The sequence below is a fragment of the Pseudopodoces humilis genome, chromosome 15 (assembly GCF_049639895.1).
Source record: "Pseudopodoces humilis isolate 2021_Gansu_Grassland_sample_001 chromosome 15, ASM4963989v1, whole genome shotgun sequence".
NCBI lineage: Eukaryota > Metazoa > Chordata > Aves > Passeriformes > Paridae > Pseudopodoces > Pseudopodoces humilis.
In genome coordinates this window covers 16,265,640-16,281,132 of record NC_142214.1, presented here as the reverse complement: position 1 = coordinate 16,281,132, position 15,493 = coordinate 16,265,640, and the positions used below count along the sequence as shown (strand labels likewise).

Genomic DNA, 15,493 nt, shown 5'->3' with positions numbered 1-15,493 from the left:
TCAGAGCTGTTAGCTGGTTTCACAGTCCCTCAGAATAGAAAAACCAGCACTGCTGAGCTCAGGGAAGAAGCTGCAGCTGTCACTGGTGGGGCTGTGAGGGCTGCACTCCTCCCTTCCAGCTCTCTGAACCCTGAGCCAGGCAGGTGCTCAGCAAGTCTGAGCACATCTGGGACTTGGCTGTGGGAAACCTGGGCTGGAGCCAGTGAGGAATCCTGTGTGAGTGTGGGGTGTGCAGGGACCAAACGAGGACCACTGGGTCACTACTGGAGCTGCCTCTGCAGAGGGACTCCGGTCCCAGCAGGGACAGTCTGGGGTGGTGCCACTGGGCCCCCAGCAGGGACATCTGAAAGGTCACACAGGAGAGTTCCTTAACAGGAGGATGGATCTGTTTAGTGTAAATTCTCCATTTAATGGTGAACTCAATTCACCAGACCTAGTTTGGGTCTCTGAGACACTGCTTTCAGATATCTAATGCACAATGTGCTGCCTGTTTAACTAAGAAATACCTTTGAATCCGTAAAAATCCAGGTCTCAAATGCCACAGAAAATTCTTCTGGAGTCGGTTTTGGAGATCTATGCTGCATCACAGCAGTGGGGGACTCTAAATGATGCCACAAACTCAAAGGTATCCATCCTGCCTGCAGTATCTCCTTGGAGCCTGCTGGGCTGCCTTTAATAATTGCTCAGTTCTGACTTGCACACACACATAAACAGGTAAAGGTGTCACACTGTACCTGCTGAGAATGGTCATGTTTGCTCAGCAAGTGAAGGAGGTAATTACATGCAGCCATAGAAGGCAGCAAGCACTAAATGTGGGTTTGCCTACAGCCAGAATGGTTTGAATTTTTTACTTGGAGATGCTCAGTTTGATTTCTTTTATGCTACAGCCAGCACAGAAGAGCCTGGATCAGGTAAGTTTCAGACCCTGCTGATAGTACTCATCTCTTCCTGCATATCTTTACACAGTACATTTTATTCCAGGCTTAGTATTTACCAAAGGGTTTAAGTGGGGCAAGAATTCCTCTCCTAGTTGAATCAGACTGTAATTAGCTGCATTTCCAGTGGCTGTTGACAGTATGTAGTTTATGTGCAATCACACCTTTGCAGGTGTTTGCTGGTGCAGAGGCAGGCCGGTCCATGTTGTTTTTGCTACTAAATGCTGCTTCACAGTTCAGTAGCCCATCAGGGGTGACTGTGGTTTATAAATATTTTTAAACCACCAGCAGCTGACCTGTAAAAAAAATGAAAAAATAGAGCTGTTCATTCCGCCCCCATTCTTATCTTTTCATTGATTCCTGTTTTCTTTCAGCTCAGAGAGCCTGTGTGCTCATCCCTTGATGTGCACAGATGGTTCCAGAGGGTGGCATTGCAGCAGTGGTTTCCCATTTACACACTGTGGAAGCTCCAGGGTGTGCTGGACACTGGTTCTGTGCTGCAGAGAACTCCCTGCTTCTGAGAACACAAATGGATTCTCCAGGGCAAGAGGTCACAAATTTCCCCCTTTTCCCCAGCCAGTATTTATTTTATGCTCTTTTTTTTTTCCCTAATCTGATAACTTCTTAACCATTTGGGGAGGAGCAGCAGTGCAGAGGCACAAGGGAGTTGCAGTGTGAGTTGGAGAATGGGTCCAGGGGGAGGGTGATTCTAAATCGACCACCTGGGATTGATGGGATTGTGGCTGCAGGGAGCCTGCCTTGGGAAAAACGTCCTTGCTGAGAAGAGTCTGTGAGTGGGGCAGGGCACAGAAGACACCAGCTCAGCTGCTGAGCCCCAGAGCCCCTTCTACCACCTCTCACCCAGAGGCACCTGCAGCAGGAGCAGGGCTTCTCCAGCAGCTCTCCACTGAGGCTGCACCTCCCTTTGCTCCCACTGTTGTGGCTGCATTGAGCATTTGGGAGAGGCAGGAAAAGAAGAGGGGCTGGCCTGGCCACTAACACTCAGAAGTGGTCACAGTAATCAGATACGAAGGTAATTGGAAGAGGGGTGAAGCTCATTATAGGATTGGGAAGAAGCTTTTGTCAAGTAGTGCACTGGAACTAGAGGAGGAAATTCCACAGTCCCCCCTGTGCTGAGTCAAGTGTGGCCCCAACCAGGTACTGCAAGTCCCATAAGTGCTCCCACGTACTTGTAGCATTCAGAGATGCTGCACTGATTGACTCTAATAATGTGTAATGTGTTTCCTTAGGGTTAAAACCCCTAAAGGTAAACAAATGCCTCTCATTTTGGAGGCAAGGGATATAAATAAACACTGAAGGTCAAGGTGTACCCAAGGATTCTCAAAGGGAAGAGACACCTTTGACATGATGATAACTTTACCTGCTTCACAGCAGATGCTTCAATGCCATGAATCCTGCTGTGACAGCCTGAGGAAAGCAGAGAACAGCAGTTCTTGAAGACTGTGCTGCCAAGCATCATTAGCAACAATGGCTGGATCTAAGACAGCTCCATCAATGGGGAAAACAATTCTGAGAAAATTATTCCTTTAAAGCCCCTCTTCCAGCAGCCTCACAGCACAAGGTGTGCTCTTCTGCTTAGCTAAGACAGCTAATTACCCAGAGCTGCAGACAGAAGCACAGACGTTTCTCTATAGCACAAGCAGCTTACAGCTTATAATTTTCTAGAAGTGTCAGGGCAGATTAGTTTCATGCCTGTTGCAGGCAGCGGTGCCAGGACATCTTGGGAGAGAAAAGAACCAGCTCCTACATTTCACAACTAGACAGGACCATTATCAGGACAATGCTCTGCTATTTTCTGGGCCAGGACTTTGCAAACGTCTTGGCAGAGCAACTTGTCCTTAGCCAGGAAAACGGGTGGTTACAGCTTTAACAGAGCAGGTTCCTTCTCCATGCCACCCTCTTTCTCTTCCAGAGGTTCTGCCTTACAGGAGTGACAGGGTTTATTTGAGAACATAACCCTGTGGATTTGAGAACATTCCCCCCTGGAAGCTGAACATTTCCCTGTCACAGCAGATCAAGGTGACACACGAGCTCAGGACACAGCGTGGTTTGCCACGAGAAGGGAGTCTGCAGCTCAGGTACTGGAGCTAACCACGGGCTGGGCAGGGCACTGGGGCAGCCAGTAGCAGACAGTGCTTCTGTGCTGTTTCATCCAGGACTTCAAATCCATTATGCAATCAAACACTTTGATTTTTGAGAGTGGTAATTCTAGCATCAGATCTGCTTAATTTTCCAGTGTTTTGTGGACAACCACCACCAGGTGTTGATCAGTTAAAGGAGTTTCTAAGTGGTTTTTAATTTGTGCAGTGAGCTTCACAAACTGAACAGTCAGCAAACTACATGCCCGTGCTCAGTTGGTACAACATTCTTGTTCCCCTGAAATCTCAATTTGCTTCTCTTCTGTGCAGTTTGAAAGTAAAACAAAAATTTAGTATTTAAAGAATAAATCCCTCCCCCCTTCCTTCAGTTCAGCTAAATAACAAAGCAATTCAGGCACAAAAGTACTGTGACACTCCTTTAACCACATTTGATTTCCAGTGAACGCTCCTTTCCTTTGCATTTTAAGATATTAAAAATTATACTAGTGTCTTTACAACTTTTCTTCTCTCTGATATTAAACAGCATGTTAAAACCGTAAAAAGAAGCTCTGTATTAGCTGGACTACGTATTTACTTTGTTGTCTTTATATCCAAGACAAGAACAATTATGTAGCAGCACATAAACACTATTATTTGTAAAGCAACCTCCCAACAATTCAAGCCATAACCCAAAATACATTTATGGTGTTGTGTCATCAGGCCAGACTTGGGTTAAACAACCCAACCAAAAACACATTTCAGTGGCTGAGTTACAGCTCTAAATAAGCCCACTTCCTTTCTTTTATTTTCTATTTTCATTTTTCCACTAGGCAAGTTCTCAGGCACCAGCTTTTATACTAAAAAAGGCTTTTTTTTCCCCCCCTTAAACCACTGTCAACAGTTCAGTTTGCCATAGAGACCATATCAAAAGTTGCTAACATTAGCACCAAAAAACCCAGATCTGGTACACAATGAAGGACTCTACAAGAAGGTCTCAAAGACAAGAGTTCTTTGCAACTCTCTGTTTATTAAAAATATATGTCTCCTTGGAAGAAACACTGTTAACCAACTACTGTTGTCATGATCGATTTGATACTGTCAGCTATGCCATGGAGTACATCATCTTTTTCTCCACGTGACTTGATAGAGGGAGACAGGCTATTAGGAAAAAACAGAAAAAAGAAAAAAAAAAGACAAAAAAAGATAGGAATGTGTGACTAGCACCTTAAGGACTTTTGTTTCCCTTACTCCACTTCTTCAGGGACCGACATTTATAGCAGCTGGAGCAGGACCAGCGGGGCAGGGGGCTGGATGCCCAACAGGAATCCATTGCCAAAGTTCTGTGTGCTCCTTTAGGGTCGGTCCCACCGACAGCAGAATCCTTCTGTCCTCCTCCGTGCTCATAGCTGCCTCTACGTGTCCTGACCCCAGAGGCTGCTCGGTCCCTGCAGGGCTCCTTGGCATTCAGGATGGGCAAAGGAAGCCTCTCCTCAGGCAGCACATGGAGTCTTACAGCAGCTCGGGCTGACGCTGGCAGCTGTGGCCTGTGTGCCAGGCACTGACACACAGAACTGTCACCTTGGGGAGAGGGGACCACAGCTTGTCCCTGGCAAACAGGGGGAGGAGGAGACTTACCTGGTCGTGCTTGGACAGTGACCTGTGCTGTGGGGTGTGGCACTGTGTGAGGAACAGCGTTCACCAGCTCTTTGTAAGGCGGGAACACTCGGACCTGAATCGAGTACCCAGCACACACCCCTCAAAGGCCACATGAGGGCTTGTTCCCACACTGGAGCCCCACTCGAGCACAGGAGCCAAAGTGTTCTCAAAGACAGCCATGTCCTAGCTTAGGGCCAAGGGTCTCGGTGCCAGCAGCCGCCTCTCTTGAAAAATGCCAGTGCCCAGCGGATGGGGCAGCTCTGCACCCCCTGTGCCTCAGCCTGCGAGCTGGGGCACCACGTCAGGGCTTCGGGGTGGCTTGGGGGAGGCAGCAGAACCCAGCTTCAGCCACAGAATTCACACAGAGGTGTCAGAGACAGAGCCAGGCAAGGTGGCCACGCAGTCACCTTTGCTGGAAGGATGGCCCTTCCCCTGGGAGAGCCACCCCGGCACCTGGACACAGCAGGGCTGGGAACTTGGCATGGAGCAGGGAGGAGAGGAAGTTTTTCAATTCTGTTACTGATCTGGAAAATGTGAGTGTCCATCCAAGGCACAGCTGGGGGCTTTTCCTGCCAGTGGCTAATGCAGAAGGGAATGCCAGTGTGCTGCCACAAGCCAGAATGGGTCATTCCACCTGCACCCACAGGTACAGGGCCAGTCCAACATCCCAGGTTTTTCACAGCAACACAGGACAGTGAGTACATTTGTTCCATGTGGCCAGTAAAATATTTCTTAACTAAACACCACAGATCTAGATTCTATTTACAATAGAGCCAGTTTAAAAAATAAGTTAAAAAACTGGATTTTATACCCATTCAGTTCATCATTAACAAGAGAAAATGGAATAATAATAATAATAATAATAATAATAATAATAATAATTAAAAAAGCCAACACAACAACACAATATGGTTTTGGTTTAAAATCAGCTTAAAAAAATAGAACCAAAAGGAAACCTCTCATGCAAACACATAAGATGGTGTGTAAAACAATGTGCAATTTAATATGTAGTATCATCCATTCTCTTGCTCCACAGCCTCCTGCTCAGTCTCTGTCTCCCAGCCTCTCTCAGGCCAGCTGCTGCTCCTTGCTCTGGTCCCTCCTGCACAGGCAGTACCAGTCTCTGCCCTGTCTCAGACCCAGGGTGGCTGCAGGGAACTGGCCTGGACAGGAGAAGTTTCCAAAGCACCTGGTACCGTTTTGAGCTCTTCCTGCCCAAGTGGACTTCCTACGGCGAGTGGTTGGGACAGAGGAACTGAAAGAACCTTGCAATAATACAATACCTTTTCAGAGAGGTCCCTCAGAATTCCTAGTCCACATACATATATATATATATATAATATATATATAATATCTCTCCTCTATATTATATATAAATTACATATACAGATAAATAAAATGCTTTCTGCTGCTCATCTGTCGCACTGTTCAGAGCTGCTAGACGGTCACACTTGGAAAAATGCCCCTGGAGCTCTGATACCAGCTCATGTGTTTGGAGTCCATCGTTTCACTTGTTTTCTTACATTAGTCCTTAGCCGCCTCCTCCCATCTTGATTCTTTGTTTAGTTAATAATAATAATAATAATAATAATAATAATAATATAATAAGAATAATAATAAAAAAACGACCTTGAATGGGTTCTCATCTGTCTCTAATGGAGCAGTGGGAAGGTCCATGCAGGAATGGTGGGAACAGTCACGTGATGAATGATATGAGTTCATCCCAACAAAAGAAACAGGACTAGAAAACTCAATTTTGCGACGATCTAAAAAAGGGAGCAGGAATAGTTTTCATATCCCTCCCCCTCTGGGGCAGAGGGCTTGGATGGGTGGGACTTCGGAGATCTGCTCACAGCGAAGCAGGTCGGAGACATCTTCAGAGTTTCTCTGGGGACGGGACCCAGATGTAGTGCCCGGACTGGTCCTCAATGATCTGTTTGATTTTGCTGTAGATTTCTTCAAGAGAGTCTCCTTGTACAATGGCTGGAAGAGGAGAGAACAAGCAAGACCTTGAGCACCAGGCAGCACTGCCATGAGTTATGGGAGAGCCTTTCCCCTGCCCCAAAGGGCCGGAGGGTGCAGCCAGCAGGGGCAGGACCAGGTGGTGTCACAGCAGCTGCCATGGGCCCAGTGACACAGAGGGTTAAAGCAGCACCTCGGTGGGGATTAGCCAGCGCTGATCCCAGCTGGCAGAGCTCCTGACTGTGTGCAGGGCTGGCTGGGCTCTCCACACCAGGCTGCTAATCAGCTTTGCAAACTGTGTCAGGCACCGTGCTGAGGCTGCGGCCGGGCCTGGCACCGCCACGGCTGCGCTGACCAGAGCGAGGGAAGGCAGGGCTGGAGCAGCACCAAGCACCTGCCCCGAGGTGCCAGCTTTGTCCCTTCCCTCTGGTTCTCCTGGCCAGCTGCTGATGGCTCCTCATGTTTGCTGCTTCCTCTGCTGCGGGGTGGGAACACAGAGCTCTCAGGCTGGGACAGGCCAGCGTGGCTTCCTCCCAGCAGCAACCCCTGCCCAGTGCTGCTGCTTAGCACAGACACAGCACGAGGCACTGAGCTGCTTACATCACAGGAAGATGCACATGAAGGGTCAAAGCTTTCTGGTAATCCGGCCTGCCTCTGTAACCCAGCCAAGACTATCCTCCAGCATCTCCGCTCCCCCATAGTTGCTGGCACAGGACCTGTAACAGTGACCATCTATCTCTCTGCCCATTACCTGGTTCTTTCAACACATTTCAGCCAACAGCATTCCTTTTTTTACAGGTCAACATCAACTTGCCCTCCAAGTGCACAGTGGCATGTTGAGGGCCTGCAAAACTGTGACATGAAGAAGAAAAAACTGTGACATGACTGGAAGAACAGCCAGCAACTCTGGAGCCCAGGACAGGAGGTCTGGGGAAAGTTCACTGTGTTTGTACCCAAATATTTGTCCAGCTGAAATCAGTTTTTGTAAAACATCCTGCTTGGGGTTTTTCCCAGTAGCTGTTAGGTGGGTAATACACAGTTTGGCAACATTATCATTCCTCAACTTAAGAAGAAGCAGCTATTGTACTGGAGAAAAGATGGAAGACCAGTTTCTCTGCCTCCTCACCTGCCTGTGGTTGTCCAGAATTAATCATGTTACAAACATTAGTTCCTTAATGCACAAGGATGCCTGTGTCATGAGCAGCTCATCTCAGTAGGCACAAAGTGTCAGCAACCCCTGGCTCTTGAGCAAAGACTACTTAGGAAGCAAGCCAAACTTCCAGTCCTTTTTGGTAGATATTTTGTAATAACTCAGGGCTGTCTCCACCATTTAGGTTGTTATTTTTTTATCTTTCCCCTTCTTTTCAAAACTTCTCTTCTTAAAAATGCTCCCCTTTTCTCCCATGCAGGGAGTTTACTTCCTGTAGACTTGTAGCACCCTGAAACCCTGTACTTAACCTGCTCAGGGATTTTTAGATTTTTTTATTACTGTTGAAGTTGGTGATAAGCTTTCACAAGCTCAGAAAATCCTGCCTGACAACTTGTCTCCTCCTCTATGACTGGTTTACTCCTATCCACTGATCTTGGAGCAGTCCCCTTGCAGAGCCCTCCTGGCAAAGTGCCATTTCTTTTTTGCTTTGATGAAGCTGGATGTTTTCCCATGACCCTGTAGTAGGACAGTGCTGCTAGAGAGGTCACAGCTGTTGGATGAAAAAATGAAGTAAATCAGATACAAGTCTGCTCAGGACACTCACCTGTAAAATATTCTCCGAACTCTTGCTCAAGTTTCATGGCTTTGTCAAAGACCTTGTTGGCCTGTTCATATGTCTGTCTCCGGTTCATCTCCCTGCCACACACAAAAAATATAAACTTTTCAGCTCTTTTTCTTAGCAATGAACAGAAGCAAAAATAGCCGACAGAGCCAGGGTGCCTGGGAATCCTCTGCTCACAGGAATGGAAGCTGTGCAGGACCCAGCTCCCAAAGGCACAAAGAAGTTCCCCACAGACTCCAGGCTGCCTTGGCACTTCATCTCAACTCCCACCAGCTCTTCCCACTGTCACCTACCCCACCCCCCTTCACCATAGCAAGGAAGGGAATTCATATTCAGACAATCCCTTAAATTTATGAGACCACTGCAGAAGTCTCCCTGCTTGTCTAGGTTTTCTTATCTTCATAAAACATAGAAATAAGCAATTTGACCCCTTCTGACTCAAGAAGGGGTTTTCCCAGGCCTCTTGGTGCCAGCAGACTTTCTTCTGATCTCAGGGACAATCTCAAGCTGTTGAATCTCTTCACAGGTAATACTCTCTGCCGCTGCTCAGAAGAATTGCAAGCTCAGCTCTCTCATCCTTTCCAGCCTGCACTACCCAGGGCCAGGAGCAGCAGGACAAGCAGCTGGAGAGGCACAGAACACGGTGCTGCACTTACATGAGGGCTTCAATGGATTTTGGTTTGATGAAAATGGCAATGGGATAAAGTTGTGCTTGTCGCAACCTCTTGATAGCATTGCCAGACACATCCAGGATGCAGTGCTTCCCCTGGAAAGGAGACAATCAGGATCAGGCCTACCCACACAGACTACTCTGTGTGGGAAACAGCTTGCTCATACAGATGTGCTTGGAAAGGGAGGAGCCACAGAAATGAAACCCTACTACTGAGACACAAGCCAGCTCCCCATGGCCTCACATTCCTGCTTGCTCAGGGCAGGACAGCAACAATGCAAAGGGGCTGAACCTTTGTCTGGACATGTGAAGCTATTTACAAGCCCTGGGTAACTCCAGGACTCATCCAGAGGAACGCTGCTGCTTTGAGGGCACCCAGGTATCTCTGTCCTGGGAGCTCCTGAGCACAAGGCTGGCCAAACAGTGCCAGGCTTTTGGATGAAGTTTGGAGGACAGAGGTACCACGCTGGGGTAGAGTAACACAGCTGAGTAAAGCAACTATATGGCTTGGAAGGACTCTGGAGGGAGGAGAGGATCATGCCAAGCTTGCTTAATGTGGTTACAGCCCTTCATTAACAACAGGGTAAAGGAGGGGAACTGCTGACTGTGTGAGGGTTCGGGCTGGATGCATCCCAGACCCAGGAATGCCACCCGACACTCACCCTCTCTGCCACCGCTCGCACTGACTGGATGCTGGTCCCATAGAGATTGTCATTGAACTGCCCAGCCTCTATGAACTTGTTGTCCTGGATGTCTTTCTCCATCTGCTCCCGGGACACGACAAAGTGATAGTCCTGTCCGTCCACCTCGTTCTCGCGCCGAGGCCTGGTGGTGTCTGGAGGAGAGTGGGCATCAAGGTAGAGTCCAGAGTGACGCACGACAAACCGGGAGGGACAAAACGCACCTGTGCTCCCAGCCCCCTCCCCACTGCGGGCAAGACCCTGCAAAGAGCAGAGCCCCCACTCTCCCCTCCCTCCAGCAAGGGCACTGAGCGTTGGCTGGGACTTACGGGGCACGCAGGAACCAAACTTGTGTGGGAATTCAGAGATGAGGTCATCATTAATTCGGTCCTTTGTCGGCCCCAGGATGATCACCGGCCTTGCGTAGTGAACTGTGAACGAGAGCCACAACCTGAGGCCCCACCTGTGCTGGGGCAGCTGACCCTACTGCCACTTTTGGCATTGACCTGCCCTCTCCCTGCTGGCAGTGGGTGCTCTTGCTCACATGGGCACCCAAAGGTGCCTCCTCTGTGCGCGTTTATCTCCTCCTGGTCATGGTCAACATGTCCTTCCCATCTGACCCAAACCATATGCGTGGCCCCGGGGAAGGTTCTGCAGGTCTCCAGGGTCGCAGATCAGCAAAGCTGCTCCCTTGCTTGGGGCAGGAGCCAGGCAACCAGGACAGCGGGGCAAGGATGCCATGGAGCTGGGGGAGTGACGGAAGCCTAAAAGTCAGATCCAGCTTCTGGCAAGGACAGACCACCGAGGCTGGGACTATTCAGACTGCGAAAGGGTCTGCAGGGTTTAAGCATCAAGCAGGGTTAAAGGATGCAGGCTGCGGGAGGGCTGTTCTCCAGCAGGGACCTGGTCTGAGGCAGGAAGGGATAATCTTATCCTTAGCTGAGGACTAAAGCCCAGCTCAGTTTTAGCTCTGGATCTCTCCCTTGGTCTTGGCAGACCATGACACAAATCTTTTCTGTTGATTAAAAGTGAGCAGTCGAGGCCAGGGAAAGCTGTGCACACCTGGCTCCCCTGCTGCATGCAACACATGAGACTGCACTTGCATCCACCCAGTGCTGTGCTGGTATGGCAGGAGGGGAGGACGCCCTGGCTGTGCTGGGGACACAGGTGGCCACACTGCAGTGGGCACAGGGCAGTTCAGCCCAGGACTTACTTTCTTGCCGTGTCACTGGCTCGTACGACAGGATGGTGTCCTCTTGTCCTTCTGCAACAGAGCCAGGGGAAGGTGGGTGAGCACTTGCAGCAGCTCCCCAGCCCCTCTGAAGCTGTGAGGAGCTGGCTCCTGCACCTTCAGCCTCCCACAGCTCTAGGGACACTCCAGGCTGTCCTCATCACTCCACCCACGGATGTGAAGCATGACGGGCATGCAGTTACGAGCCCTTGAGCCACTTCAATTATTCATGTCCCAGCTCTGGGTCAAGCCTCCTCTCTCCCTCCCCCACCGCTGCAGGCTCACAGCCCATTGGGACGTAGCGTCCTCCCTGCAGGTATGTAGAGGACTTTCTGAGGACAAATTGCAGCTGGATCCCATGGCCTTGTACAGGCTTAGGCTCCAGGAGCCATCTATGCTACAGGCCTGGCCTCTGGCCATTGCTTCCTGTAGCAGCACTGAGGATGGGGGATGATCATGGATTGGGAATCCACCACCCTGCCTTGGAGCAGAGTCCTGTAGCCAGGAGAGAGCAGTGAAGCAGGCAGGTTCACTCCTACTCCCCAGCCCCTGCTCTCCCTGGCTCCGAGGAGGGAGCTGGCCGCAGCATCTCAGTGTCACCAGCAGGAAGGACCAGCCTCCGAACAGAACCACCACTGGGACAAGACAAGATGGAAGTGCCCAAACATGCACATTCATACAGGGACACACACACGTACATGGGGCGGGAGAGCAGGTGGACACACACTTACTGGAACTGCTCTCGCTGTCACTGGTGTTTGATGTCACGCCCTCTGCAAAGCAACCAGAGAGATCCCCTTGAGAAGGAGCATGGGCGGGAGGCACGGGGGCACCCTGGCTGTCACCCAGCACTACTGATCGAGGGCAGGACAGCACCAGCCTCCCGAAAAACCTGCAGCCCAGCACCCACTGGGACGAGTCTGTGCCACATGGGCAAGGGCGGCATCTTTCACCCTTTGCTGGGAACTCGGGGACATGCAGGGGGATGCTTCCAGGAGAAGACAGGGAGGCCAGGAGGGCCTGCCTGGCAGATGTGAAGGCACTGAGCTTCCCAGGCCGAGAGAAGGTGAAGTGCACAGGGAAGAGAAGGCTGGCAGGGGAGCAGGTGCAGCATGCACACAGCAGGCAGGAGAGGGCACGGCTGTGCTGGCACAGGGATGGGGAGCCTACCTCTGGGGACGGGGCTGGGACGCACAGAGACAAGACACTGACAGAATGGGACAGAGTTTGGGGCTTTGCTTGCTCAGGCTGATCCTAGTGCTGCGACCACCCCTCAGAGGCTTGCTGGCCGCTGCCTGCCCCAGTCAGGCTCTGCACTGGTTGGGGGGTGCAGATCTTGGCAGGGAACTCACGCCCCAGCTGAGAAGACCACGGGGATCCTGTCATTATTTTGCAGTTCTGCATAAGTGGTAACCCAGAGAAAGGTGGGACCACCTCAAAATGTTGTCACCCACCCCATTCAGAGCAGGCCCATCAAGGCCACTTCCCACCCACACAGGCAGTGGCTCCAGGTGCTAAAGCAACAACCAACCCAGATAGGAGCAGGAAGAAGAGGATGAGGAGGTGCAGCAGGCACTTAGGGCATGGCCAACACCCCCACACAAGCTCCCTCATCCCATGTGCAGCAGCAGCACCTTGAGCCCCGCAGGCTCCGGCAGCACAGGGGGGTCCCCATCAGCGGAGCAGCGGCTGGGGCTCCTCCTGCCCCACACCCAGGGAAGCACAGCTGCCCCGGCCAGAACCCAGCCATCCCCCGGCACCACCAGCCACAGAAACAGAACAATGCGCATCGGAATTCAACTTACTCAGGTTCTTTGCTCCATAATAATCGTCACTTAACCCAGGGAAGTCCTGATTTCACAGACAGCAAGAAGAGGGAGAGGGGGAGAGAAGACAGTGCAGGAAAGGGGAATCAGAGGGATGGGGGAGACAGAGCCAGACCAGCATTAGTGACAGGAGTGCAGAACGGCCCAGAGCTGCAACTGCAAGTGAGGTTAAATATTTTCAGAGCTGACACCATCAGCCCACTGCCAACATCTTGCCTTGTGCGGCTGGACCCCCTCCTCCCCCCAAGCTCATCCTCTCTGCCAAAGAGCCCCCTGGGACACTCTGGGTCTGGGGAGGGCAGGGCAGCCACAGCAGCATTGGCTGGCACCAAGCAGTTGCAGCCCTGAGCTGCTGGCACAGGGGCTGAAGTGTTTCTCCTCGTGGAGTGTGCTGGCAGGGCACAGCGGCTCTGTGCCTCCCCGGCACAGAATGGCCACTCTGGGGCCAGGCACAGCACACAGTCCTATAACATGTGGCAGGAGGGTGCATTTTTCCCCACCTGTGTGTGTCAGCTGCCCCACACCACAACGCTTGCACAGGCTGTGGAAATGTGAGGCAGAGCCCCCCTGCTACTGCAAGCTGGGATGGACAGTGGCAGAGCACAGGGAGGGAGCTGGCTGTGTGCTGTGACACAGGCAGGTAGAGAGAGTGACCTGTCACATCCTCATGCTGTGTCATCTCACTACAGGGCAGCCAAAAGTAAGCCCCCAGCTTCAGCACAGATCTCACTGGAGCCCAGCCATGTCCAGGCACTACTAGAGACAGGCAGACACACAGACAACCTTCAGCACAGGCCAGAGGCTCGTGCTGTCCGCTAAAATCACCAGAAGCTGGCGGCAGCCTGTCAGAGGGATCCTGGCAGCAGAGGGATGCAGGGAGCCCTTGGAGCAGCCCAGTAGCATCCTCCTGCCTCTGTATGACACACAAGACAGCCCCAGACGGAGTGGATGTGTTTGCTGTGCTGGCACTGGGGCACAGACACAGCCCTGCCTTGTCCACCACCCCCAGAGGTGTGGGCACTGCCAGCCTGGATGCTTGCCCACAGAGTGGATGCAGTTCACCGCTTGGATGAGGGGCTGAGTTTGGTGAGCAGCTCCAGTGCTGCCCACATCAGGATTCAGGGCAATGAGATAAATGCCCTGCCTTTACTGGGAGTCACAGGGTGGTGAGAGCTGTGGACCCACAACATCTGTAGCCAGCTACCAAAGATGTGCCTCAGTCGTAAGTGGGCAGCAGGGTCGTGGCTTCCCTGTGTCCACAGGGCTTAATCCGCTGGCAGGGCTCTGCAGTGGGAATGTGAAGCTGCAAGTCACTTCTAGGGAAGATGGAGCTGGGACCTCCCCAGGCTCTGAGCCCTGAGAGGGACAGGAGAAGCTCTGCAGGAGGCAGCCAGCCCCTCACTTGGAGGGAAGGAGGCAGAGGGAGGAAGCAGAGCCTGCAGCAAAGGTGGGACAGCAGGGCAAGGCAGAGCAGGGAACTGGGTGGGTGTAAAGTTGGATGAAAAGATGAAGACATTGAACATGAGAGAAAGGAAGAGAGTGCCAGACTGCAGCTGTTGCTTTCATTTCAAGCTCCAGTTTTTCCCTAGCTGCTGGCACAACTCTGGAGCACAGACCTGAATACAGGCAGGTGCCAGGACCCCTGGCTATGGAAATGTGCTGAATCTCTTCCCTCAGGGCAGGGAACCTGAGGGGTACAGGTTTGCCCTCTCTGGCCAGCTGCTACTTACGTTCCTGTCCGCTGCTCTCCTGGGCCAGGTTCTCTTTGCTCTTGTAAAATGGAAACTTTCGAGAGAGGCGAAAACTCTTTTTACGTTTCGTTTTGATCGACTGAAGAACATGGAGATGGAAGGGAGGACAGAAAAAACAATGGTGTTTAACACACGTGGGGAAAATTAAAATGGAGAGACAATGAGGAGCCGTGTCAGGGCAGTCACCCTCAAATGAAATCATGGAGATTACATGAGAACTGTAATGCAGGAAAAAAATTAAGCATGGAGAAAAACATGTGGTAGGGATGCTGGGAAGCTGATGGGGCAGTCAGCAGCTCTGCAGGGGTAGCCAGGCTGCTCCTCCTTGCTTGTTGGCATGTTAGGCACTGCTCTTGAGGTATGAGGGCAGCTACCTTCACCAGATGCCTGCAGGCAGCTCCAAGCCATGGGCTCTGCCACCCCATCACTCCAAACATGGGTCCTTCCCCAGTACTTTCACACCATCCTGGGCTCCTCTGCTCAATCACTGCATATTCACGGAGGGTTTGTGCCAAGCAGATGTGGGCCTGGGGGAGGTCCAGTCACACAGCTCTTTGCCTTGGGATTGTTGAGCTGCCCCACGAGAAGCTTTTGCTGCTGGGACTCATCCTCCTAGTTACCAGTTCCAGGTGTCCCACTGAGCCCCAGATCAGCACTTACCCTGTTAGACTCAATCATGCCAGTCCTGGCGTGGAACTTCACTGTTTTCAACCGTGCTCTCTCCTTCTTTTCCACCCTGATCAGGAGAGAAAGAGTCACTAGCACCATCCATGTGCTGTCCACGCTGCCCACGTGGCTCCTCAGGCAGCTCCAGCGGTGGTGGCCCCATTGGCAAATGGAAGCTCCTTCCCAGGGAGGCTCAGATGTGGAACTGCCAGCCCAGGGCCTGGCCCAGGCCAGTGTCTGCAGGA

At 51.5% G+C, this 15,493-nt stretch overlaps 1 protein-coding gene across 11 annotated transcripts in view; it reads right to left on the bottom strand.

Moving 5' to 3' along the window:
- Positions 1-4,017: 4,017 nt before the first annotated feature.
- Positions 4,018-15,493, bottom strand: part of DLG3 (discs large MAGUK scaffold protein 3) — a 78,666-nt gene continuing 67,190 nt past the window's right edge. For 4 of the 11 annotated variants that reach the window (XM_014256525.2, XM_088062780.1, XM_088062781.1 and 1 more), the window contains 9 exons: positions 15,243-15,318; positions 14,562-14,661; positions 11,737-11,778; positions 10,988-11,038; positions 10,104-10,205; positions 9,757-9,929; positions 9,081-9,190; positions 8,407-8,498; positions 4,020-6,673 (listed from right to left, as the gene is read on the bottom strand). In XM_014256525.2, coding sequence (XP_014112000.1) covers positions 6,567-6,673; positions 8,407-8,498; positions 9,081-9,190; positions 9,757-9,929; positions 10,104-10,205; positions 10,988-11,038; positions 11,737-11,778; positions 14,562-14,661; positions 15,243-15,318 — 853 coding nt within the window. In that variant the 3' untranslated portion in view covers positions 4,020-6,566. Of the gene's footprint in view, positions 6,674-8,406; positions 8,499-9,080; positions 9,191-9,756; positions 9,930-10,103; positions 10,206-10,987; positions 11,039-11,736; positions 11,779-12,810; positions 12,857-14,561; positions 14,662-15,242; positions 15,319-15,493 lie in introns of all 11 variants that reach the window. The other 7 variants (XM_014256526.2, XM_088062784.1, XM_088062787.1 and 4 more) reach the window with 4 other exon arrangements.